The sequence below is a fragment of the Aplidium turbinatum genome, chromosome 4 (genome assembly GCF_918807975.1).
Source record: "Aplidium turbinatum chromosome 4, kaAplTurb1.1, whole genome shotgun sequence".
Lineage (NCBI taxonomy): Eukaryota > Metazoa > Chordata > Ascidiacea > Aplousobranchia > Polyclinidae > Aplidium > Aplidium turbinatum.
In genome coordinates, this window is record NC_137475.1 from 22,682,936 (window position 1) to 22,708,569 (window position 25,634).

The 25,634-nt window shown below is 37.0% G+C and overlaps 1 protein-coding gene across 2 annotated transcripts in view; it reads left to right on the forward strand.

The window, feature by feature from the left end:
* Positions 1-6,095: 6,095 nt before the first annotated feature.
* Positions 6,096-25,634, forward strand: part of LOC145768554 (tubulin monoglutamylase TTLL4-like) — a 98,947-nt gene continuing 79,408 nt past the window's right edge. For both annotated transcript variants that reach the window (XM_082580075.1, XM_082580076.1), the window contains exons 1-4: positions 6,096-7,069; positions 12,619-12,699; positions 18,160-18,289; positions 18,415-18,559. In XM_082580075.1, coding sequence (XP_082436201.1) covers positions 6,489-7,069; positions 12,619-12,699; positions 18,160-18,289; positions 18,415-18,559 — 937 coding nt within the window. In that variant the 5' untranslated portion in view covers positions 6,096-6,488. The remainder of the gene's footprint in view (positions 7,070-12,618; positions 12,700-18,159; positions 18,290-18,414; positions 18,560-25,634) is intronic.

A 25,634-nucleotide genomic window follows, 5' to 3' on the forward strand; every position in this document is an offset into this window, starting at 1 on the left:
GTATATTTTTCGCTTCTCGTTTTGCATCTTTTGGTACAATTTTGTCGTAATAAACGTTCACAACAATTGCCGAGGCAATTTCAATTTTTGCCGTTTGGCCTCGGCAACGTTTTTCCAAGTAAAAATATGCTAAATTTGAAGATTGCGTGACTGTTCACAGCTGCGCAAGTAAAATAGTCCGAGGTGAGGTCTTGGTGCGATGTTTATGCTGATTAAACTCTCGCTGCGAGTAAATAACACAGGAAGAATTTTTGAACAATTTTTGTCCCAATTAAGTGCTCATTTTGCGACTGCATTTTTATTGCCATAGCAGAATGGCCATTATGGCGTTTGCGGCAGCTTTTACGACGGCAATTGCCGCGTACTGCCGCTAATTTCGAGGACTGTAGTGTAGAAGCTCTTGCCTTATCGTGTTTCGCAGATAGTTTTTAATCAACTTCAATCTTGAAAATGATCTCTCTCCAGTACAGTTAGTTACCATCATACATAGATAAAATCGCAACAAATTGTTAATGTTAGGAAACATGGTGTCAATATTGTTTTCTTTAATCAAAGTGAAATAGTTGAGTTCTGGAGAGGAGCAATCAATAGCAATGTGCTTTACGAATTCTGAAAACTGAGGTAGTTCATCTTTCAATCCGTCTTCCAAATCGTGGGAATATGCTTCTAAAAGTCTGTCAGTGTCACCACTTTCTTGGATCTGCGCAGGTGTTAGGTCATGCAGATTTCGCAAAAAAATAAACCGTGTGTTCAATTGGGTGTATGCCTTGCGATGTTGCTCCAGCGCAGATTGTAGGCTGTCCAATACTGCAAGAAAAACTTCCACCCGGAATCTATCTTTAGTTGATTGATTGTCTATTGCATCTGGAACTGAACGGCCGCTGCCTACATCCTCATCGCGCCTTCGATTTCGGACAATTCTTCTTTTGCTTGTTGGTCGGTAATTCGGCACTTGAGTCAGCTTCTGCACCTCTGACTCAAACTTAGCAAATTGTTCTGGCTAAGTTCAGTACAAAAGGTGCCGGTTCTCTCAATCACGAAATAGCTAGTTAGAATTTACTTACAATTTTCTCTCAGAAGTAATAGGCTAAATCCAGTTCAAATCAAATGTCTTCGCCTCTTCCAATACAAGAGAAACTATTTACACAAATAACTAACCTTAAAATCGCACACAAGTAACGATTAAATTTTTCCCTGTGACAACACAATGCGCGAAGTTGCCATTCTCTCGAATGTTCCCTCAAACAACTAGGACTAGCATCGTGGACTAGTGGAATTCGAACAGGCAGTTGCCTCCAGCGGAAATTACCGGTTTTTTAAGTTTAAAATAATTAGGAAGGGACAAGACGTTGGGACTAGTAATTTAATTCTACAATTATAATGTTCTCTTATGATACCATTTCAGTTTGCAAGCCAAAAATTACTTGCCATGTTCGACATTTTTTTGCAAAAAAAAATGTTTTGCTCGTCAAGCGCGAGGCCCGTAGCAGCTGCTACATCTGCTACTATATGTAGTTAATCCAAGCTGCTGGAGTGCTGGTACAGTGGTACACCTTTCCTTTGCTATTTTATTGCCCTAAACACTAACTTTCAGGGTTTAAAGTTAGAAAATAGGAAAGCTATGTGAAGTTGTGAAAACGCTACATTGTATGTTTCGATTCTGCATAAGGGTCATTCCATGTCAAATCACCCAATGGGTTTAACCCCTACCTCTTCGATTTTGCTGAAATTTGGTATATAGGGAGGCCTTATCATAATTAGCCCAAATCCAAAATATTAGCTCAATCGGACCAGTGGTTCTGGAGATATAAGCCCTCAAATTTCCATATTTTGGCAAAAATGGGCGCGGCGGCCGATTTTTAGGGCCCGATATTTTGGTAACCGGTGGGCCGATTTTGATGAAACTGGTGTCATTGGAAAGGTAATTTCACAAAGAATCCAAATCTGTAAATCTTTCCTTGATAAGAGCAAGTTAAATATTTGTGACCTTTTGACCTATTGTTTGACCTTGAATTTGACCTTGTGGCCCACGTGACCTTGAAAATAAATTAAGTGCAAATTATACCTCAAGATGTTACCTACAACATATAAAAAATCCAGAGATGTAAAATTTTTGGTTTATTAATAAAATACACTTAAAGTGGACATACCTGACCACAAAATGACAATTTTCAAACTTATAATGCATTAATGTACACAAATACACTACAGGAGATATGTCATAGTTTAGTACAAATCCAGAACTTATAATCCTTATTCAAAGTATGATGTCATATTGTATTGACACTATAACAGGCTTTGCTCATACTAATTGACGTATTTTAATTAATTAATTAGGCCTTCACGATGTTTTTCATTAAAATAATGCAAACTGACATTTAGGCTATACAAATCCATGTAAAAGTAGGCTGTTAACAATATTGGCTGTGATAATATTCCTGATATTAACATTTCCACTTTTTACATAGTCCAGTTATTTTAACATTGTCAGGCTTGCCGATGCTGTACATCCGAGTGGAAAGTGTAAGAGATGGTGTGTTGATGACACAAAGGATGTTCTTCTTGTCAAGCCAACATCTGTCTTCATCTCTAGGCCAATGAAAGAGCTTGGCCGGTCCATGGGGATGCATGAACTTTATACTGTAGTCTCCATGCTCGTCTGAAATATCCTCCACCAGGCCAATCCATGGTTCGTTGTCATAAAGACAGCAGACAAATGTTCAGCAATGTCAATCGGCACTTTCGATATTCTGTCATGTTCGGCATGCTCTGTGATGGCTACCACAACAGGAGGATCCACTTGTGTACTCAATTTATATACCGAAAGATGGGTTTGCGAAAGTGGTACAAATCTGTGAAGCTGAAGAGTTCCTTTAATAGTTGTAGCAATATCGAATCGATTTCTCAAGTCTGTGTCTACTTTTGTCACTTCTTCGGGTGGGACATTGAAGAATTTGATTCCTGGAATCCTTTCAACACAGAATTCCATGATGGCTTCTATTGTCAGAATCGGATCCGTGTAGGGTCGCTGGAGATTAGCTTTTGTCAGGAGTCTCTTCACAGTTCCGCCACTACCATCACAAGCACTTTTGCCATGTGATGTGGCAAAGAAGTTCCATTCGGCTTCCAGGCCAAAGTCCTTCTGGTGGTTGCAAAGATTGATGAAGTTATGTTTGTTCTTATATTGTCCAGCGCAGCCATCCGTGAAGTAGTGGACTTTCTTTACTTGTGGGAACTCCTTCTTAATGAATTCAATCACCACTTTCTGGAAAGCATACACAGTCGAGGTTGAATGTTCCTTTACGTCACTTACTACACAAATGTTTCGGTGTTCTAGCGTACCATCTTCATCATCGAGCTTGCGGTAGGCAATGAATGGATGTAGTGCGGCTTGTTTATTTTCCCAATGAAAACTTTGGATCTCATCCTGAACAACGTATGAGTAATTTTCAGCGAAATCCCCCTGTAGAATAGTCTCTTCCAATGGCTTCATTGATGGTTTAAGGTCCTTCATGTATGTAGTTTGAGATTTTGCAGTGAAACTGTGGCGGGTGAGTTTTAATAGCTGCGAGGAAAAGTTGTCTATGAAGTCTTCTCTTGATTCAGTAATAGTGGCAAGTTTCGTGCGATCGGTGCTAATCCATTGCTGGTATGTCACGTCCTCAACATCGTTCAGATCTTCAGAGTTTTTAAGGTGATCGACGAGCCCTTCACAACCAGGGCAGTCCTTACATTTACAATGACCCATCATACACATTTCGTTCTCGGTAGAGCACACACAGAATTTCATAAGGTCATGAACAGAAGATTTCAAACACCCTTAAAGTTAAAGGTTAAAGATAAACTAGTACGCCCATTGGCGTGACGTCACAGACTAGAGCGATTCGAAGGGCAGCAGCCGACTGCCTGAGTCTGGGGAATGATAGTATTGTAGGTCTGTGATCATGAGATCACAGATCTGAGAATAGAGCTATTTTTTCTATTTGAATAAGCTTAACTGAAGATGATCTAGCTACTAGCTGATCGAAATCGATTTTTAGCTATTTATGATTGAACTGACTCGTGTGAGAATAAATTCCTTTGCATTACCGGTATTATAGATCTATGTATGTGGTCTCTCTCTAATTGTCTATGTCCACTAAAGTGTATTTTATTAATAAACCAAAAATTTTACATCTCTGGATTTTTTATATGTTGTAGGTAACATCTTGGGGTATAATTTGCACTTAATTTATTTTCAAGGTCACGTGGGCCACAAGGTCATATTCAAGGTCAAACAATAGGTCAAAAGGTCACACATATTTAACTTGCTCCTATCAAGGAAAGAATTACAGATTTGGATTCTTTGCGAAATTACCTTTCTAATGACACCAGTTTCATTAAAATCCGCCCACCGGTTGCCAAAATATCGGGCCCTAAAAATCGGCCGCCGCGCCCATTTTTGCCAAAATGTGGAAATTCGAGGGCCTATATCTCCAGAACCACTGCTCCGATTGAGCTAATATTTTGGATTTGGGCTAATTATGCTAAGACCTCCCTATATACCAAATTTCAGCAAAATCGAAGAGGTAGGGGTTAAGATTTAACTTTTTTTTGGGTGATTTGACATTTCAACTGTGTGGGTTTTCTTACTTTCATCTGCCATTTGTTACTTTTCATGAATAATACCTTGAGTCGCTTCTAAAAGATTTGATAGTTCGTTACGATTAAAAAGTTGTGTGGCCCGATAACTCATGCGTAATTGACAAAGTGGCCCGCGGCGGCAAAAAGGTTTGTCACCCCTGAGCTAGACAAATGCATGACACACCTAAGTCTGCTGTCAAAGTAGACTCCTAAATATTTGACACTTTTCGTTTCTAAATTTTTAATTTTTTGTTTCTGTTGATTCCATTTATGCATAGATTAAATTTAGAGTAATTTATATTAGACCGAGATTAATACAAACTGTTTTCAGATTTTAAGTAAAGTTGACAGACATTTATTGCTATGCTAAATTACCCTGAGAACGTTCTCATTGGGTTGCAATGTAGATATGAATGGCACTAAAGACATAAACTCATCAGAGAATCCACTCCCCCAAAAGAAAACAATTGTTGGAAAATTAAGTCTTCAGAAAAGGGTTACACAAATATCTGAGAATAATCCTGTTGCTGCTCATCAAGAACACCTTTCTCCTGTATTAAAATATCAGAACAAATCTGTAGTTTCAGCTAGCTCATCTTCCGAGACTAGTTCACCTCTTCATTCAGGAAGGTATCATAGATTTAACATTTCATTAAGTGTTTATTATAATTTTTAAATTGATAATTGCATTTCTGTACAGATGCATGTGCATGAAAATGTGCACTCATAGTCAGCTATTACTTGAATATTTTATATTATAATTTTTCTCTTAATGCACCAGTAGGTAACCTTGTTTTTTGTTAAACAGAATCACTTTTGAAAAAGTGCTGTTTAAAATCCATTCACATAATTACTTACCAAAGTTTCATTTTTACTCTAGGTAACTTTGAAAACTAACTGTAGTGATTTATGCAATAAAATAAGTTACCGGTACTTAATTATATCCAACCAAAAAATTAATTTGTAAATTGTTTAGGTTTGCTCATGTTCCAACAACAAGACTTCAGCAGACAACTGTTTTTGAACTTCCTGCATTAGAAAACGGAGGACACTACAACACTCAGCAATTTTTCCACTTTCACCAACTCCAAAATGATTGTAGTGATAAATTTGAATTAGTTGTGCCTTGTGATTCTTACCATAGCCTGGTGGGTCATAATAACACTTCTCGGTTTGATACAACAACTCATTCAGGAAATACACTTGCAGTTTATAATTATCCTTCACCTAGACTTGGGCTGACTGGCTCTTTGCTAACACCAGCACGATTAAAGCACAGAGTTGATCAGTTTAGAAGCAGCATGCTTTCTGATACTCGATCGAGAGCCAAAAAACTGGAGAAAAACAACGAATTGACCCATTCAAACATATCATCTGAAAATCCACCTAGTTTTACTACAATTCCCCCGTATGCTTCAGCAACTACTTTTCAATATCAGAATTTGCCTAGGTCTGTTGTATCTAAAGCTGAAAGGCTGAGACCCAACAGTGCAAAAAATAGATTAATTGCAAAAAGTGGAAATGCCAAAGTTGCTCATAACGCCAGCTCTCTTTGTAATAAGACTGGTCCATTACTAACTTCATTACGACCTTCAGTGATTACTTCAGGTTCATGCAATAATTCACACTTCTCTTATCGTCCAAACAGTTCAAGTTTACGTCGTAATGTTGCTTCTCATATTGAAGTATCAAGAAGCTGTACCAATGTTAACCCCATTGCTTCCAACAGTTCATCTGCGGAAATATCCAGTGATAAAAAAAAGTCTAGTTCATTTTCTGAAAGTTTTGCTTTAACCAATCAGAATCCCCCAATTATTTATTCAGGAAAGCAAACTGCACCTCCCAACAATGGAAAAGATTTTTCTATGGCATCATCAAAGCTGAACTCAAAACCAACCGAGGAGACGATTCATCTTAATTATAGACAAAGAAAGACTTATGGTACCTCAAACACTTCTCCTTCTCTTGCTGAAAATGCGGTGCACAACAAAAATACTTCTGATAAATTTTTGAAGCATGGATCTGTGGATGACTTGTGTGATATGTTAAAATTTGGTTATAGCTGTAATGCAGAAAGCACCAATAGCTATTGCAACAGTGCATCAACTATTGTTGATGATGTCTGTTGTGACATGAAAGTTGATAAAAATAGTCAAAAATCAAACAAACACTTAGCTTTTGGGAAGGCTAAAGATTTCAAAAGTGCTAAAGTCAGTAAAAAGTTCGTACCGGTAATTGGTCCTTCAAAGTCTTTTTCTGATATCCATGCCATAGAAAAAGTCACCGAGAACGTGCAAGATGCTTCGTTATCATCAGCTGAAACCAAACTTATTAAACCGGCCTATCACAAACAAGATGTTACTGGAAATGAACAAGACAGCATGATTTTGTATCGAAAATACAGTGATGACAGTGGAAATGGAACACTATCTGTCAAGTCAGGAAGGTACAGTAGGTTTATATTTTATGTTGCCCGCGTATCCACATGTTTTAAGATTAATTTTTCAATTAATTAGTAATTTAAGATTACAATTTGGGTAGAGAGGTAACTTTTGTATACCATAAACAGACATAACCCACTAACCCAGTCAGGGTCATTCCATTATATTTCAGGTCATGAAAAAACCAATACTCTTGGAAATGTTTCATACTTTGGCAGTAAGTTCACAATCATTAACTGAGCACACCAAAATTTTTTTTTTTGAAATTGACCAAGTGGTTTAGAAGTTGTGGGGGTTTGAAATTCACCACCTGACAGGGGCATCGTGCCCCCCCCAAAATTCAAGTTTTGCTAATATCTCGTAATTTATAGCTAAAAAAAAACAACCAAAATATGTAGAGTACCATTTTTGGGGGCAAGGAATCTGAATTTCCAGTCAAAATTGGTGAAAAGTTATCATTTATAGATAAAAACAACGTTTCAAAAATTTTGGGGGGGATAACTTTGGGGGGGATAACTTTGGGGGGTTGCTTTGGCCATGTAGCCATGACCAAACTCAAAATTTTTTTTTCTGAAATTATTTACCTGTTCATGTTATGTCTTTATGATGAGTTATTTTAGTTGTTCCATGTGTTTTTTGAGAGGGACTGCAGTTTAAAACTGATACTCAGTTTGGCAAAATTCCAATTTCTTTGACATGAAGTTTTGGCATTTTTGAAACAGCAAATTGCAATGTCTGTCATCTGACAGTGATTTGTTTCAATCCATATGATCAAAAAAGTATAGCTAAATCCCATAGGAACAGCTTAGAAATTATTGAGTGAGCATTAAGTAATAAAAACTACACCAAATTGCACATCAGTCTAGTTAAAAAGTTTTTCAAGTTTGTTCAGTTCTTGCGAGCTAAAAGTGTAACTTCTACCATTGGATGTAGAAGGGTCTGCTACTATTCGGTGAGTCCGATTCGGTGAGTCCGATTCGGTGAGTTCCTAACTTTTAACCCCTAACCTTAGCCCCTAATCTTAGCCCCTAACCCTAAAACGGCAATGATAATTAGGCTACGGTACCCGATAATTTAAATAAAAAAAATTGAAAAAATCCCTCGTTAAGGGATCGGACTCACCGAAACAGGCCATTCCGGATGTAGAAGGTGGAGTTAGTTTCAAAAGTGCAGAAGTGTGTGGCATCCAGCATATATGGTCTTTTCCAAACTAAACTGTTTAACAACTCCTTTCCTGCTGAATAATAAAAACATCATAGCCAGGCAGCTTTCTACTTCAATGAAAAGTTAGTTCAGAAATGATAAGGGTGCAGGTGCTGGTTTGATAAGAAACGGTAGTAAAATCTTGATCAGACTAGCTGTGTGATATCAGCTGATAATAAAACATTGGTAGTTTGACACATAAAACAATTCTTAAAGAAATGGACCATAATATGGCTGAACCCTGCAAATATTATGACAAAGCATCAGTTATATTTCAATTATTTTCATTTTTTGATATGTATGGGTTGATATTTTCTAAGTTGAATAATTATTTTGGTTTATGCAAAACTTACATCAATCAAATTTCGTAAAAATATTATACTACAATTGCTTTGTTTGAAAAATTTTTTTTTTGGGATCTTTTTCTCAACGCTCCAAAATATTCCCCCAAACTTAGCGTATCAAAAATAAATGAATAAAAACTTTAAACCTAAATTACCATTTGAAATGTTCATCTTAGCATATTTTTAATTGCGATTTAAATGAATTCCTTGGATCTTAAATTGGTAAAATGCATGTTTTCAGTGCGAAAATCGTTCAAGGTAAAGAGGTACAATGTCAAAAAATGAAGGCGCAAAATGAAAAAATGGCTGTGCTCAGCTTCCAAAATCCTACTAGTGGCCGAAAATTCAAAGTGCTCTATCTCGGCCCCCAATGAAGATACCGTACTTCAAACATTTTTTTTGCTACTTTCATCATTTTTTAGGATGATATGTACAAAATATGTCAAAATAAGCAAAATCTGTGACTAGTGGTTACAAAATTTGAAAAAATCTGATGATTATGGAATGCCCCACTGTACAATGTTAAAAAAGCATTTAAAATTTGCAAAACTTTAGAAAGAATTTTGACCACCAGTCCAGGCAAGGAACAATATGGAACAGCAAAATTGGAGTGTGTTTATCAAAATATAAGTCCAACTTAACATCCCCCCCAAAAAAATGTTTGTTTTTTCTTTGGCTACATGGGCACATTTCTCCCCAAAATATATACCTCAAAAAATATTTATAATCAAATTACTACAAAACTACATGTTTTTCTTATATTTTGTTTGCAAATTTGGATTCCTCATCCCCCAAAATGGTATTCTGCATATTTTCATCAACTTCCTAGCTTCAGTATAACAGATATTGGGGCATTTTTACTCTTTGGAGCTGAAATACTGCCACCGTGTGGTTACAATTGAAAATGGTGTAACTTTAAAACCCCTCAACCAATTTCGAAATTTGTTTTTGTTTAGCTCAGTGAGTTGCCATCTCTCACATATGTCAAAATCAACCAAATCGGAGAGTGTGGGTGGCATTTCCTCTAATTCTGACCTGAAATATAATGGAACGACCCAGCAACAACACTACATTTAACATCATAAACACAAAAAACAATAATATAGTTTCGGGAGAGAATTTGCTAGTTATACAGCCCTGTATGACTTGCAAAGGGCTGTATGACTAGCCGAAAACGTTAGCTTATTGTTTTTTGTTTTTATAATGTTAAATGTAGTGTTGTTGCTGGGTTATGTCTGTTTATAATTTAAGATTAGTACTGCAATCTCAGGATTAGAGATGTAGCGAAATATCGATATCGGCCATTTTGGAAGAATCGGTATTAACAAAATATGGCCAATTCTGTCGTCGATACTAAAATGTAAAAAAACGTATTTGCTGCGGATTTTTTACAGCAAAGATATAGATTTTTGAAGTACCGCAGTAACTAACATCACACTGATGTAGAATAATAACCTGTTCAAATTTTTGATTCCTCACACTCCCATAACTTCTTGCGCGCGCCTTTTGGCATTGGTTACTTGCAGTGATTCACTCAACGAAAATGTTTTATTTCAGCAGTTTTGCGTTGCTTGATTCTTAAATTGTGAAAGAGACTCAATTTCTCCAATGTTCATCATCTGTGTTTCTTTTTTACTCTCAACGGATCACAAAACTTGTGAAGGTTTTTCCGCCATGCAGCGTCATGAAATTACATCTCAAATTGGCGTAATGACGTAACATCATCTCAACGTTTTATCGAATATATAATGAATTAACAACTTCGATCATCACAAGTGGTTTGGTATTAGAAAAATAATGTTCAATTCGCTTTTTACTTTTCACTAATGTTTTTAATCGAATTAAGAAGAACCGAAACGTTGAAAATACTAAGCTCTAATTGATTGAACGTAAAAAAATATGATTGTTGATTGTTTGAGGATATCTGTCAGCTACTCTTAAAATTAATTTTGATCTAAAAAATTAGCCAAACAATGCAACATTACATCAACTAAACGCAATAAAATTGCTGATCACAGTAATTCCAGATCATATAGCATCGAAATACCAATCAAATACACGCAACTGCTAAACGAAATTATCCAGGATTATCACAGTTTTGAGGGGAAATCTCGAAACTGGTACGGTAGCTGCAATGCCAATCGGCGTGTGTACGCTTGCACAATTTATTTGTTGCACTGCTTGTGCGCAGTCCATCCGTGTTGAATAACGTAATTGTGACGCAAAAAAAATACACATACCGAATCCAATTAAAGATTCGAATTATTCGAATAGTTTAGAATTCTGATTTTGACCTTGGACGCAACTTAGCAACATCACAAGACAACGATGTTTTTTGATTTGTCAGAACCAAGTGGTGATCACTGAGGGAGTTCGTTGCGTAGCCCGTTGCCTACTTATGCTGCCATGATTAAGCTTGATAAGTTTATTACAACAAAAAGGAACCAGTTCATTAAAAACCACCAAACTACATGTTTTTTTAAAGGTCTAGCGACGTAGAAACGATGTAAAATTGCACATTTTTGCTGCCTGGGTAATCTTATCAAGCCTGGCAAAAGCAACAACCAAACAACTAGCGCCCTTAGGTTGAACATTACTTGTCGAATGGTTTTTGTATGACTACACAAAGGACTTGCTTTAAATTTTATATGTTATTTTTAATTATGACTAGCCTATTTGGAGAGTTTGCGTAAACCCTTTATTCATTTTTCAGAAACCGCATTTATGATGTTTGTTTCCTTATGCCCCAGTCCACAATCATGGCGACCTTTTATTACTAAACACTGCTATTATGGCACAACAATGCAGAGAAATTGGATTGATTGAATCTAGGCCTATACAACTAAGTTATGCCAATTCAAAGCTTTTTTTAATAGTTTTATTCAAAAAAGGTCAGACTTAGCATTTTATCTAACTCCTTGTGCAACACTAAAGTATGGAAAAATATCGGTATCGGCCTAAAAAAGTGATACCGGTATCGGCGAAAATTTTGGTATCGGTTAATCTCAAGATAAATTTATTATTTTCATCCAATAGGTTCCACTTGTGCAAATTATTTTAGCCTTGTTTATTTTAGCCACAAGAAATATTGAAAGATTTCTTTACACAATACCGATATCAGCTCTGTTATGAGTTTTGGGAAGCAACATGAAAATACTTCTTTAAATTTACCTGAATTATTTTTTTTGCATTTGAAAGTGGGTTGTCAACAAAAATCTTTGCAGAGTACTGCATGAAGGGCAAAGTTAATGTGGTGCAAAGTTTAGATTGGCCAGGGCACAGTAGCAATTTTCAAAGTAGCCTCGTTTAAAGTTACATTAATATTTTTTTCAGCTTAGTCGATGGATGTTTTGATGTATATTTGGGCAATTTCAAAAAAGTTAAGGTAATTTTTTTGTTTTGTCCCCCAAAATGTTATGGTCTCGTATGGCCATGTGTAGACTAATGATGAAGATTTTGTCTGTTAATTAACTACGTATTTTTTTGTCAAAATGGGCATAGGGTTGATTTGTGGTTGGCCTACATAGCTTTAATATGACTAGGAAAAGGTTTTTCCTTGCTTCCAAAGAACGTTTTTTCGATTCACTTGCAGCAGTAATATTCTTTAAACTCGAATTGCTAAAAGGAATTTGTTTATGGACATACCTTCGTTAGCCTGAAATCGCTCCAGCTTGATCGGCCAAATTTTTCATCTCTTTTTGCTTTGTGTTTCCTTCTTCCTATAAATATTTCACTAAATTTAGGTTGACTTCATTTTTATAGCAAACTTCTGACGAGAGTCAGACAAGCAGTACCACAGCTTTGAGCTATGAAAAACTTTCTTCTCACCGTGCTAAAATAGTAGAAATTATAATTCCAAGTAAAACATTGAAGTCAGCATAAATATATCATGAAATCAGCTTCCGCTTCACGCTGAAGTTAGCATGAGTATCTGCTTCAAAGTGAGTTAGTTTTGATTATCAAACTTTACCAGTACTGGAGATTTGTGACCTTCTTACTTTTGTCAGATGCTGTGGAGACGGTGCTGACGAAAACTCACCTACCCTTCAACACAGCTCAATAAACAACACGTTGGAATCCAAACAGTGGTATGAGACCTTTTTGTCTTTTCCATTGCTGAAATGTGGTAGCCTTATAATGTTGGCGAGCTTGTGATAGGCTATATATAATTTCTGAAAGAAAATGTTTTGCACCACATACAAGCAAAGCAAAACAACACAAGCGGATGGAGCATTACATTAATATGCTATAAATATAGTATATTACTCAAATATAGTTATTACTTTCCCAAACCTCTACAGCCATTTTCTCCCTGAAAGAAGGTCCTTATTGAAATACGATCATTTTGAATAATAATATATTTGATTTGATTGATTTGAATAAGGACCTTCTGATGATCCCCTTTTTAAGGTGAAACAGACATTTTAGAGGTTTTAGAAGGTAATAACTATATTTGATGTAATTTGCTCTGCTTGGCTTTTTCTGCTTGGCATTGAGCACTTTTGTAGTATTAATAGTATTTATTGTTTAGTCTATTACTTATATGTTTACAAATCAGTTAAAACAGCTGAACATTTTCAGCTAACCTCATTAGAAATGTTACAATTTTGGAACAAATATAATAAAATTTAACTTGAACATAGTGTTTCCAACTTGGGTTTACCCAATTCCGAAACCCGGGTTTTTTTGGCTATTTTTTGCTACCCGAAACCCGGGTTTTAAAATCAGGAAACCCTGGTTTTCAGACAGAATGTGAAAAGTACTTTTATCCAAAAGCCGGGAAGATAGACATGTTTCTTTCCGAACTACAAAACCAAGTAAATTGTGAAATTCAGATTCATGTTGCTCAAACAGAAAGTAAAAATTTTGACCGTGTTGCCAGTGAAAACTGTTTCGCTAAGTCTAATACAAACCTTCCTTCCAACTTATCGCGCTGGTCATGTGCCTGAGCGTAAAGCAAACATTGTGATAAATGATGCTTATAATCGTTCTTAGTGTTGTTGTCACTCTTTTCTGCATCAACGTACCTTTGCTTGATGTTTCCCGCAATAGTCGAATGTTTTCTGCTTTGATTTATTTACACATTGTTCCCATAAAAAGTCTCCAAATATGAATCCTTTTTTCACTTTAAACTCGAAAGCAGCGTAAGCGGGAGTACGAACGAAAGAAATGTAGCGGCGCTGACAAAAAAGTAGCCTCACTACAAGAGTAGCGCGCTACTGCCCGCCTCTGGCTGTCAGCTATTGCAGCATACAAAATTGTCACATACTCCCCCCGCAATGCAGAATCACGTTGAACCAAGTTAGGCCGCGCAGTTATAAAGTTTATATCGTATTCTTCTTATTAGCTCCTGAAATTAAGATAATTGTTTCAAAAGTCCGCAAAGCAGTGAAGCTATTCAGAACATACACTGTACGCAATGAAGACAATTTACAACCTCAGAGTATTGTCTCATACGGAAAAAAGAAGGTTTTCTTTCTTGGTTGCAAGACTCAGCGGAATAAATTCTTCAAGAATCAAGGTGATTTGCCGTTTCTACGAGCTACGTAAAGAAATAGCCTAATGGTGGTTATGATAAGACTTGGGCGAAGTTTGAGTTTTCGGAAAATAGATGTGAAACGATCAAAGAGTTTTGTAATGCTGTTAGTGTTATTAAAATAACAGTAGAATACCTTTGCAAAAAGAATATTGAACTTCGTCTGGCTGACAATGTGGTCATGTTCAGTTGTTCACCCTAAATGAGCAGTCAGACTTGGGAACAGAGATTAGCAGGAATCTGCAAGAGAGATTGGAGGATGTGCGCAAGAAAAGGGAAAATGTTGAACTGAATCAAATATTCTAAGTCTCCCACCCACCTGGATTAGCAGATTAATTTGGACACAAAACTCGGAAGTTAAAAATTACTACTTCCGCAAATCTCTTTTGGAAAGATTATCCATAGAGCCCTGACGGTCGTATGGAAGACTGAAAAAGTGTTGAATTACTCATTAGAAAGTCCAAGGTAAGGATTCCGTCTGAGCAATTTTCCATTCCTCCACAGCAAGGAATAATAAAAAAAACAAAACAATGTGTGTTTTCAGCTACGAACAAAAGACCTGAAAATGTTAAAAGAATCGATCTTGCTTAGCTTGTAATCAAGCCTTCTTTGGGGAGGTCGAAAGAGCTTTTTCTTCCATAGGACTAATCGTCACAATACTGAGAAACAGATAAAATGATAAAAGTTTCAACGCTTTGATTTTCGTGCGTTTATATTATAAAAATCGCTTGAAAACAAGGTGTTTTCGCAATAAACATTTAATTGGAGTGTGTTTGTCTTTGTATATTTTAAGTAATACCGTACTGTACTAAATTTAATATTCCATATCCAAAGTAAATGTAAGACAAAGTCCTAGTCCAAATTGTCATGATACATATCGCGATTTCGGATATGTAACCCTCTTCAGTGTAACTTTACAATCAGCATAATAAAATTTACAACAGTCCAATTAATACAGTCACAATTTCACACCGTCACAGTTAGAGATGTAAAAAAACGGTTTTTTTTGTTTTTAAAAAAAACGAGCTCGTTTTTTTTGTTTTTTATCGTTTTTTTTGTTTTTTATTCGTTTTTTTTGTTTTTTTTACTTATTTTTTTATTAAATGTCACAATATGCAGCAATTAGGGTAAACTCATTGCAATAGCGTCTCTTTCAACAAAAAAATAGTCTCATAACTCGTATAACATCTTTCAAATGAGACAATATGTCTCTCAAGTCTCAACACACGAGCCATAAAGGTTTCTCATCGTCTCAAATAGTAACACAGTGTCCTATGGTTGGCACATCTCAAGTATTGTCTGTAATTTGGTTCAGCCAGTTGTTAAATGCAGTACCACACTTGTGTACAGTTTCGAAGCCACCTGGGATTTTGGTTAATGGGCATGTTACGTTAGGACCAGGTGGTCAGGGTCCTGTTTCTCTACTTCACAAAGGCACTTTTCACCAGCACACCACACCATTACCAGTACAACGTCAAGAGATTGTTCCAGTTGATGTGCATTTGGTGCAAACGTGATGAAAATCACACAAGCGGTTCTCGAGTTATAAGTGAAATAACCTTAGCCACTAAGTGGCTTTATAGATAAGGAGCAATAGAAAAACGGCCATATCTCAAGAACCGCTCAACATATTTACATAAGTTTTAGCTCTACCTCCATGTTTTATGGGGTGGGCTATCTGTTTATGAATATTAAAACAAGTTTTGGCTACTACTTTTTGAGCTAAAAAGAAATTGACCCCTTGTCGTTACGCACCAATAAAACCATGGTGCGTAAATTAAAAAAAAAATAATTGGGTAGAAGAAAGATTGATGACAAGTTTGGCAAAAGCAGTGTAGTGCTAAAGTCCCAACTTTTAGCCCAAATCACATTTAAATGTAGTGAAAGATGGAAACGTTTTGATGTTTTTTTATTTTCCCTGAAGAGATTCAATAATCCTTTGTGACGTCATAGTCATGTTTGTTTTCCCTTAATTACATCATTGTGCTGTCATAGACATGTATAAAAGAAGTATGGTTATTGATTGCACTTAATCCATCCAATTTGAACTAGTTTGCAGAACTTTGAGACTTTAGCACTTTTTTTGTTTTTGCCTAACTTTTCGTCAATCTTTCCTCTGCCCAATAAAAAAAATTAAAGTTTGCATCATGGTTTTATTGGTGCGTAACGACAAGAGGTCAATTTCTTTTTATCTCAAAAAACAGTAGGCCTAGTTCTCAAATAAAATAAGTTTTCATCTTTGATGTTTGTTTTGTATCTTTATCCTGCATTGTGGGAATATGGGTAAAACTTTATTCTTGTCAGGAAAAGCATTATAAAGCATTTATTCACTATGTGAACACTGAGCATTGAGCAGTGCTGAAAAACTCCACTTTAAAGGAAAAATTTCTTCATTCAAGGTTGGTAGAATGGTAGTTACTAGCAATAGTCAACATGGGTGGTGGGCATTTGAAAGGAACATTAACCTAAACCTTTTCTGACAAATGCACTAACTTTTGACAGCTAAAAATATCAGTGATAAGGTCTCTTGCATTATATGTCCCAAATAATCTGCAAGAAGCATCAATGACGAAGTGTCCAATCCAAGATCTTACAACACACGAAAAGAATACTTCTGTTTCAACATTTATAAAGCATATACATCGTTGGCAAGCTATCAGTTACAAAACATGTTTAAACAAGCTATTGGCAATAGCTTGCATTAGTAAATTACCACGTCCACAAACAAGGTAAATGTGTGTACTGAATACTGCCACCTTGTTTTGTCAAAATTTCGTCAACCCATTGAGTGTGTACAAGAATAACTAGTACCACAGTATACTAACATCATAGGCTAATTTCCATAAAAGGAAAAAGAAATTAACTCATCTACATTATGTCATGTATCAAGTTTCATTAATTCAATGTTTGTCAGGTCTACTGCCACAAACATGCCAGAGAATGAAGAAGAAAGCGAAACAACGTAGGTCCTCAATAGGACTATGCAAGAGCATATGCTGCCAAACACAAACACTTAGGAATTTCAGCACACCAATAAAACTATTTTTAGTAATTTAATGTTTTTCAAGAGCACTATAATGAAACTAAGCTGTAAATTGCAAAAAAATTGCAACTTTTTCAGAAAAATATGAAAAAAAACAAAAAAAAACAAAAAACGAGTGTTTTTTTTGGCTCAAGTTTTTTTTGAAAAAAAACACGTTTTTTTTTAAAAAAAACGGTTCGTTTTTTTTGCATTTACATCTCTAGACTCACAGTTCAGTTTAGAAGTAAAATTGTTTTGCGGTTGCTTAATGCTTATAGATGCAAATAAATTCAGTCTCCGAGCAATGATATCAACAATTATAATGCAAGTTATGGAGAGAATTAGGTCATACATTTTAAAGCAGTCAGTAACAAACATTAAGGAGAGATTCTGGGAACGACAAGCCATCTTTGCACAATGTGATTCAAAATTGCTCTATAATGTGATCCAAAAACAAAGAATACAGTCACTGTCGATTAATAAAAAAATGAAGTAAGTAGTTTAGCGTATTAACTAATGTATGGCTTAATTCCCTTCATAATTTTCATAAGAATTGTTACTACTACTCGCAAACTAAATTTATTTATTAGCAACCGAAAAACACTATTGTGGTCTCTTTCTAAACTTAACTGCTTTGAACTGAGCTGGCCTACTGAAAATTTTACCTGTTATAAAGTTGTACTGAAAAGGATTTCATATCCGAAATCGCGATATGCAACATGATAACTTGATGTAATTTGGACTCATGGTACATTTTCCTTGAATATTAATTATACTTCTTCAATTCTTTTTTCAGATTCTGATAATGACTTAGGTTAGCCAAAAACGTTCGACTGTTAAAATTATTTGTAAGAATGTGCAATATATCATTGTAATGTTTAATCATAGGCCTATCATGTTGTTGTTTTGCTTGTTCAATTCCTAGGTTAAAATTGTACACAGTGTTTCCATTACTGTTTTCCCATTAAAGATCACTCACGATTTTCTCAGGAAATCCAATCATCAACCAGGAGACAAAGCAGATGAAAATTCATTGTTTGTTTACGATGAGGAGGACTCTGACTACGAGGACTCACTTCTGGAACCCAATGATGGAGAAGTAGGCCAGGAAGAAGATGGGGTAAGAAAATCTTTGTAAACCAAATTTTATTTTCACATTTTTCAGATTATTTTTTTTATTTGTTTTCGTCACTGGCTTAAAAATAACTTTCATTGTGTTTATATTCTTTTTTTTTATGAACCTAGGGTGATGAAATGTCATGCAGTCAAACGAGTAACGCTGGCACTACTGTGGGGGAGTATCTACCGTGTGACGACGACGATGCGTTGGACTGCATTGATTCTGACGTAGCAATGTTTGACGAAGATGACACTGTTTCAGAGAGCGCTGGTTTGTTCGTTGTGTTGTTTCCTGACAGTTTATTAAGGATAATAGTATCTGAGGTAAAAAATAAAAAAGAATTGATGAAAGATTTGTAACCACAAGCATGGTCTAAGACTAAGTAACTCTTTGTTACGCTTGTAGGTAAACGTAAAGGAATTGAAAAGAGGTCTCAACACGAGTAGAGCTAGAATGAACTAAGGACAAATCATTGTGTAGCTACCAAGAAGTCCTGCTGTCGTACTTACAAACTACTCACAGCCACAGGGCGGCACGACGTAATCAAGTGCACGTGACTCGGTGCAATGCGCTAGGCAATGAACACAACGCAAAATAAACGTTACTAACTGTATCATTCCTCCCTTATAAATTAACACTTAGCAGTAGAAATAAAACATTACAGCTAAGGGAGGGTGATACTAACCAAGTATTCACGACTTAACATACACAATATATATAGTGCTTCTAACAGATCACTGCAATAATGGTCATATTACAATTAGGGTCAGAGGCACATACGACTAACAAACGTATTGACTAAGCCTGATAAAAATCAGGTTTGCGTCTGTTTCGTACTGGATAGCGTCTCTGTGGGACAGCTTTACTGCCCAGGGTGTTCATTGGTATCGGTCGGTTCGGAATCTTTTTTTGGACCTGGTGCAACCTTAACTTTACTTGAATCAGAAAAATCACTTTTACTTTCAGTATGAACGTTGTGAAACCTGGGTTGAAGTTGATTTATGTGTCTCTTCCAAACACCTCGTTCCGTTCGTACGTTACGTTATACAGGACACGTCCCCGTCTTTTAATTACCGTACCTGGTAGCCACTTCGAACCAGATGCATAGTTTCGAGCATAAACTAATGAACCTTCTTCATAGCTTCGCTTTTGAGATGCAGGTTCTTGTTTTGAATTACTTTTTTCCTTTGGCGAGAACAAGGATAATAGCGTTTTTCGGCTGGCGCCCATGAAGAACTTCGGCTGGAGTCTTCCAGTCGAAGCATGGGTGAGGTGTGCTTCAAAGCTCACTTCTCCCTTATAGTTTTTTTCCATCGCCCTTTTAAAGGCTTGGACGAAGCGTTCCGCTTCGCCATTTGAAGCAGGGTGGAACACTGGCGAGGTGATGTGATGTATTCCTAACTTGATGCAAAATGTCTTGAACTCTCCGGACGTAAACTGGCTTCCGTTGTCTAAGACAATCGTGTCCGAAGAGCCTTCTATCGCAAAGATTTGTTGAAGTGCGCTGATCGTTGCTTTGAAAGTTGCCTGTCCGATGTTCTGCATAGAAACATAAGGATATTTTGAGTGTGCATCAACGCAAATCAGCCACATCTTTCCTAAGGTCCAACATAGTCGAGATGAATCCGCTGCCACGGCTTTGTAGTTTTCGGCCATGCTTGGTACTCTTTGTCCGGAGGTTTTGCGACAAGCCTGCAAGGTCCGCACGACTTCACCATCTCATTGATGATTTTGTTCAACTCCGGCCACCATACGTATCTGCGTGCCATCTGCTTCGTTCGGGTGATTCCCCAGTGACCTTCATGCAAGAGTTTTACAACTTGTGCCTGCAAACATTGCGGAATTACTGCTCGTGGAAAACCGTCACGTTGTAAAAGTATTACATCGTTTTCTACCCACATCGAGTCTTTATACAAAGCATAGCAGCGCAGCTTATCATTGTCAGGTAATCTTCTAGGCCAACTGTTCTGGATATACGACAGAACTAATTTTAAGACCGGATTGTGAAGCGTTTTTTGTTTTAAGCTCGTTCGAAGTTAAAGGTAAACCGTCCATGGTTGCCTCTACAGAATGAGAAACCTCTGCATTCTCTCTCTCCTCGTTTTCGTCAAACGTTTTGTCTAACTCCATAGGCAATCTAGACAGTCCATCTGCATTACCATGTAGATTAGTTGGTTTGTACTGAATATCATATTGATATGCATTAAGGTAATAGCCCATCGTTGAAGACGCTGAGCTGTTAGGACTGGTAGATTCTTTTTTGGTGAGAACATCGAAACTAGTGGCTTATGATCCGTAATTAAAGTAAACGTCCTACCGTGCAGGTATTGGTGAAACTTCGTTTCTCCATAGATGACAGAGAGCGCTTCTCGTTCAATTTGTGAGTACCTCTTCTGCGTTTCACTCAAAGTTTTTGATGCATGGGCGAGTGGACGTTCCACACCATCGTGCTTCTGCATCAAAACTGCTCCTATTCCGTACTGGGATGCATCGGTGGCTAGTATGAGTGATTTGCTCTCATTGTAGTGACTTAGCGTGGTTGCATTGATCACGTCCTCCTTCAGTTGTTGAAAAGCAAGTTTGCAATGTTGTGTCCACCTGAACACTGCTCCTTTCTTCAACAAAGAATTTAAAGGTTTTGCCTTGTCTGGAAGACCTGCTATAAAACGACCATAATAGTTAATTTTCCCTAAAAAAGCTTGAAGTTCTTGAAGGTTTTGCGGCTGGGGTAATTGTTTTATTGCTTCGACTGATGTGCTCGACGGTCGCTTTGTTGATTACATGACCAAGAATCCAAGATATTCAACCGAATCCTTGAAAAATTCACATTTTTGTGCTTTAACACAAAACCCATACTCGCTTAAACGATCCATAAACTTATTTAAGTTATTCCAATGATCTTTTTCTGTCGGTCCCGTAACTAAGATATCATCTAGATATGCTGCTACACCAGGGATGGATCCAGCCTCTAATTTTTGGGGGGGTGCCGCTGAAATCTATTTTTATTCACGGAAGTCCATCAGTGTGGCACTGTCAAAATGTGTCTCTGCTGTATTTGGCATACTGATAAGCGGATGTAACCTACTTCATACCATGAACAATTCGTACCGTCAGTTCGTACCGTGAAAAGATCGAGAAAAAAAATTAAAAAAGCCAAAGTCGCTGATTGCAGTTTCCGCAAACATTTTAAAATCTTCCGAAAACAAACACAAATTCTTAGGATCATTACCAGAAATTTGTAAATGTTTGTGGAAACTCAGATCAGCCCTAACCCCCAACCTTTTTAAAATGTTTGCGGAAACTGTGATCAGCGACTTTGGCAAACTCTTAGGATCATTACCAGAAATTTTTAAATGTTTGCGGAAACTGCGGAAAAACGGAAACTGCGATGTTCTATTTTTTTTCTCTTGATCTTACCTAACCGATACTCCGATACCCTAACCCTTTTAAAATGTTTGTGGAAACTGGGATCAGCGACTTCGGCTTTTTTTAATTTTTTCTCTTGATCTTTTCAAGGTACGAACTGACGGTACGAATTGTTCATGGTACGAATTAGGTTGCACCCCTGATAAGCATTCATGTTGTTAATACAGATGTTTTTGTTTAATATTAATAAAGACCTGAAAACGGAGAGAGTGTGCATGAAAAATCAAGTCTTAAAAACAAGCATGAATAAAAAAAAACTTATGGTATAACAAAATTCAAGAACGTGATGAAATTGTGGGAAATATTCTAAAGTTTAAAAACATGAGCAGTACAAAACACATGATTATTTCCATTGGTATGATACACATTCCATAATCTACTCAGCATCAATTCGTTACATGCTGAAAGCTGATATAAAATGCTGTGATCTATCAAAATATAAAGTCATACTAGTAGATCTTAATACCATTAGTTTATTAAAATAATAGCAGTTTGAAATTTTTTGGGGGTGTGCGCACCCCCCGCACCCCCTCCCCCCCTTGGATCCATCCATGTGCTACACCAGGGATTCCCGAAATCATTTTATCCATGCAACGTTGAAATTGGGCTGGGCTTGACGCCACACCGAAACACATACGATTGTATTGGAAAAAACCAAAAGGTGTGTTTATGACACAAAGTTTTTTTGCTTCGTCATCAAGCTCTAATTGCAAGTAAGCATCCGACAAGTCAATTTTAGAAAAGTACTGACCTTTTCCCAGCGATTCCAGCAACGTGTCCAACGTCGGCAACGGATGTTGATCCACTTGTATTTGCTGGTTCAGTCCCTTGAAATCGCCGCAAATTCGTATACTTCCATTCGCTTTCGACACCGCTACTATCGGAGCTGCCCAGTCGCTATAATTTATTGGCTGCAAAACGTTGCGCTCCACAAGTCTGTCCAATTCTTCTTTGATAGCTTGCTTTTTGGAAAATGGAATTGGTCTTGGTTTGGAAAAAACAGGCTTTGCTTCCGGTTTTAAGTGTATAGAAACTTTTGTCGTAACACATTTCCCAAGATCAGACGAAAAAACTCTGGAAAATTTGCAAGTTTAAGCTGAAACTTGCCTTTCCCTCTGCATTAGTAAGGATTCTTCTGTCTGCTGAACTTGTGAAAATACGAGATGTTTTTTCTTGTCTGAAACTTGATCTAACACCGAAATACCCTGACTGGTCAAGCCAAAACTGTCACTCCAGTCTAGACCCATTAGGTTTGTGCCTTTGTTTTCATTTAGTACGATTAACTTCATCCTTGACTTTAGTTGACAACCTATTTTAACATTTACGAATCATTGACCTTTAACATGCAAAGGCCTACCACCATAAGCATGTAGTGAGGTTTCTGATGGATAGCACGTGGGAGAACCTAACTCGTGGTATCCATCTAATCCAACCATGGAACATGTTGAGCCAGTGTCCCACTGGCACGTGAACGGTTTGCCATTAACTTCGGCACGGATCCAAATTTGCTTTCCGATGCGTTGGTAAGCTTTTGAGTTCCGCTTTTCCTTCCATGGAGGTGTCTTTCGAATTTGGTTGCAACTGCTTACATGGCCTATAGCTTCTACTCAGTCTTTCTGCTGGCGTTGCAACCCCTTTTCCGGATGGAGGCGTGGGTTCGAATCCCACTTCTGACACCACTGTTACGCTTCTAGGTAAACGTAAAGGAATTGAAAAGAGGTCTCAACACGAGTAGAGCTAGAATGAACTAAGGACAAATCATTATGTACCTACCAAGAAGTCCTGCTGCCGTACTTACAAACTACTCACAGCCACAGGGAGTCACGACGTAATCAAGTGCACGTGACTCGGTGCAATGCACTAGGCAATGACCATAACGCAAAATAAACGTTACTAACTGTATCACTCTTGTAGAAGGTATATACTTTCAGTAGGACTTCTACCTCAAATCAGATATGTTTGGTGTGATCCTGTAGTGATTCAATGTTGTTTGAAATTTTAAAGATGCTGTCTTGATCCTGCCAATTTTCAATGATCCTGTAAGCATCTCTGCTTCCTGGCAACCATAACACACAGTCCGTAATCATTTGGAAAAAAACTGACTGACTTTTAAATATCATACCAATGTTATTTAGAACTCGGGTGCACACTGCACACCGAAGCTATAGCTCACTTCATGTCATGTATAGGCCACATCATCATCATAATCCAAATTCGGTTTTGTCCCCACTAGTGGGAGTGACCGATTCTTTCCTTGCAGCGATTGCCTTCATTCCTGTTCTCTATCTCCTTTTGTCCATTTGTCACAGTACTCTCTGTACACAGTACTCTAAGAGATAGAGAGTAACCCTACATCTCTATCTCTTATACGTCAAAAGACTTTGGAAACATTGATGATATAGTTTATTGGGATATCAAAGGTTAAACAGTCAATTAAATGTCGAATAGTTTTACTTTTAAGATTTTAGATTGCTTCTAGAAATCCTTGAAAAACTAAACAAATGGTTCAGCATTGCTAACAGATAAACAAATCAAATTTTGAACAACTGGCTTCTTCGTCGACTTCAAAATAAATATACGCTACTAGTACTACTTGCAACGACAACTGTACAATCGATAATTACTTCAACTTTTACAAACTATTCAATATCAACTAAAACTCTACAATCGTCTTCAACATACTTTTCATTACGACTTTTTTTCTAACCCCCATAATGCAAAACTCTCAAAATCATACTCAATCACGCGGCTATTTATAACAGGTTTGCTTTGACCAGAAGCTTTCAGACACTACGGTAATTACATCACCAGAACTCATTCTTCTGGTTATCAAGTGAAAGACGTTTCGAGAATCGCACGAACTCAAAATCTTCTAGAAGCAAGTTTTGCAATAAAATATTATTATAATTAAGGACTACTTTAGGACAATAACACCTCGCAAGAATTACACAATCAAAATAGCATACTTGTTCAAGAAGATATAACGTAGCCTGCCAAATGCTATACCTATTGATAGTGAAACTATCGCATCTTCTTCCTTTAGTCCGACTTTGTCTTTCTCATTCTTTACCTGTTCTTCCCATGTTGTTTTGGACGTTCCCGTTTCCTCTTCCCATCTTCCTTCAAAGTCAATGCCTTTCGAAGAAAACTTCCTTCCTCCCTCCTTAGTCCAGTTGTCCATACCATCTTACTCCGTTTACTCTGGTAAGTTGTTCAATATTTTTCCTCATCTCTAGCATACCCATGACCCACCAGTTTTTCAGTTTTTTTCTCCCTTCTGGTTTTTAGTTCACATATTGCTCTCATCATTGCTATTTTAGTTTTCTCAGAATAGCCAACTCACTCTCTCTTAGTATCCATGTTTTGCTACCGTACAATATTGCAGGCTGCAAACAACTCCTATAGCTTTCCCTTTCATTTTTACCGAAAACTTTTTTTCGAATAACATTTCCCTACATTCTCTGAACTTTGCCCAATCCAGCCATGCCACATGTAAAGAATATAATATTGTAAGTTCGTGAATAATCATATACGATGTTGTCAATCTTTATTCTGCTACAAAAAGTTTTGAGTCCTGTCCTAACCCTGGTTTTGCGCAAAAATCAAGATTCGATCCTCACCCTGCCAATTTAAAATGATCCTGCAGAATCTGGATTCTGATCATGTGAACATCTCTACCTCAAATGTGGTGGGGGAACTTGCCTCAGTGATCTAAGATCTCTACTGACGAGAGCAAACTGCTTCTAGAAAGCTCATCATGGCCAGATTGGATAAAAAGTAAAGGCCACACAAAGCACAATTCAAAATACCCGTCTCAGAGGCAGCACAGGTGGATAATTTTACTCAGCTAAATTTCAACAACTGTGAAGATGGTAGAACAATGCAGAATGCCACCACCTTTGATGGCACCTCAAGGGAT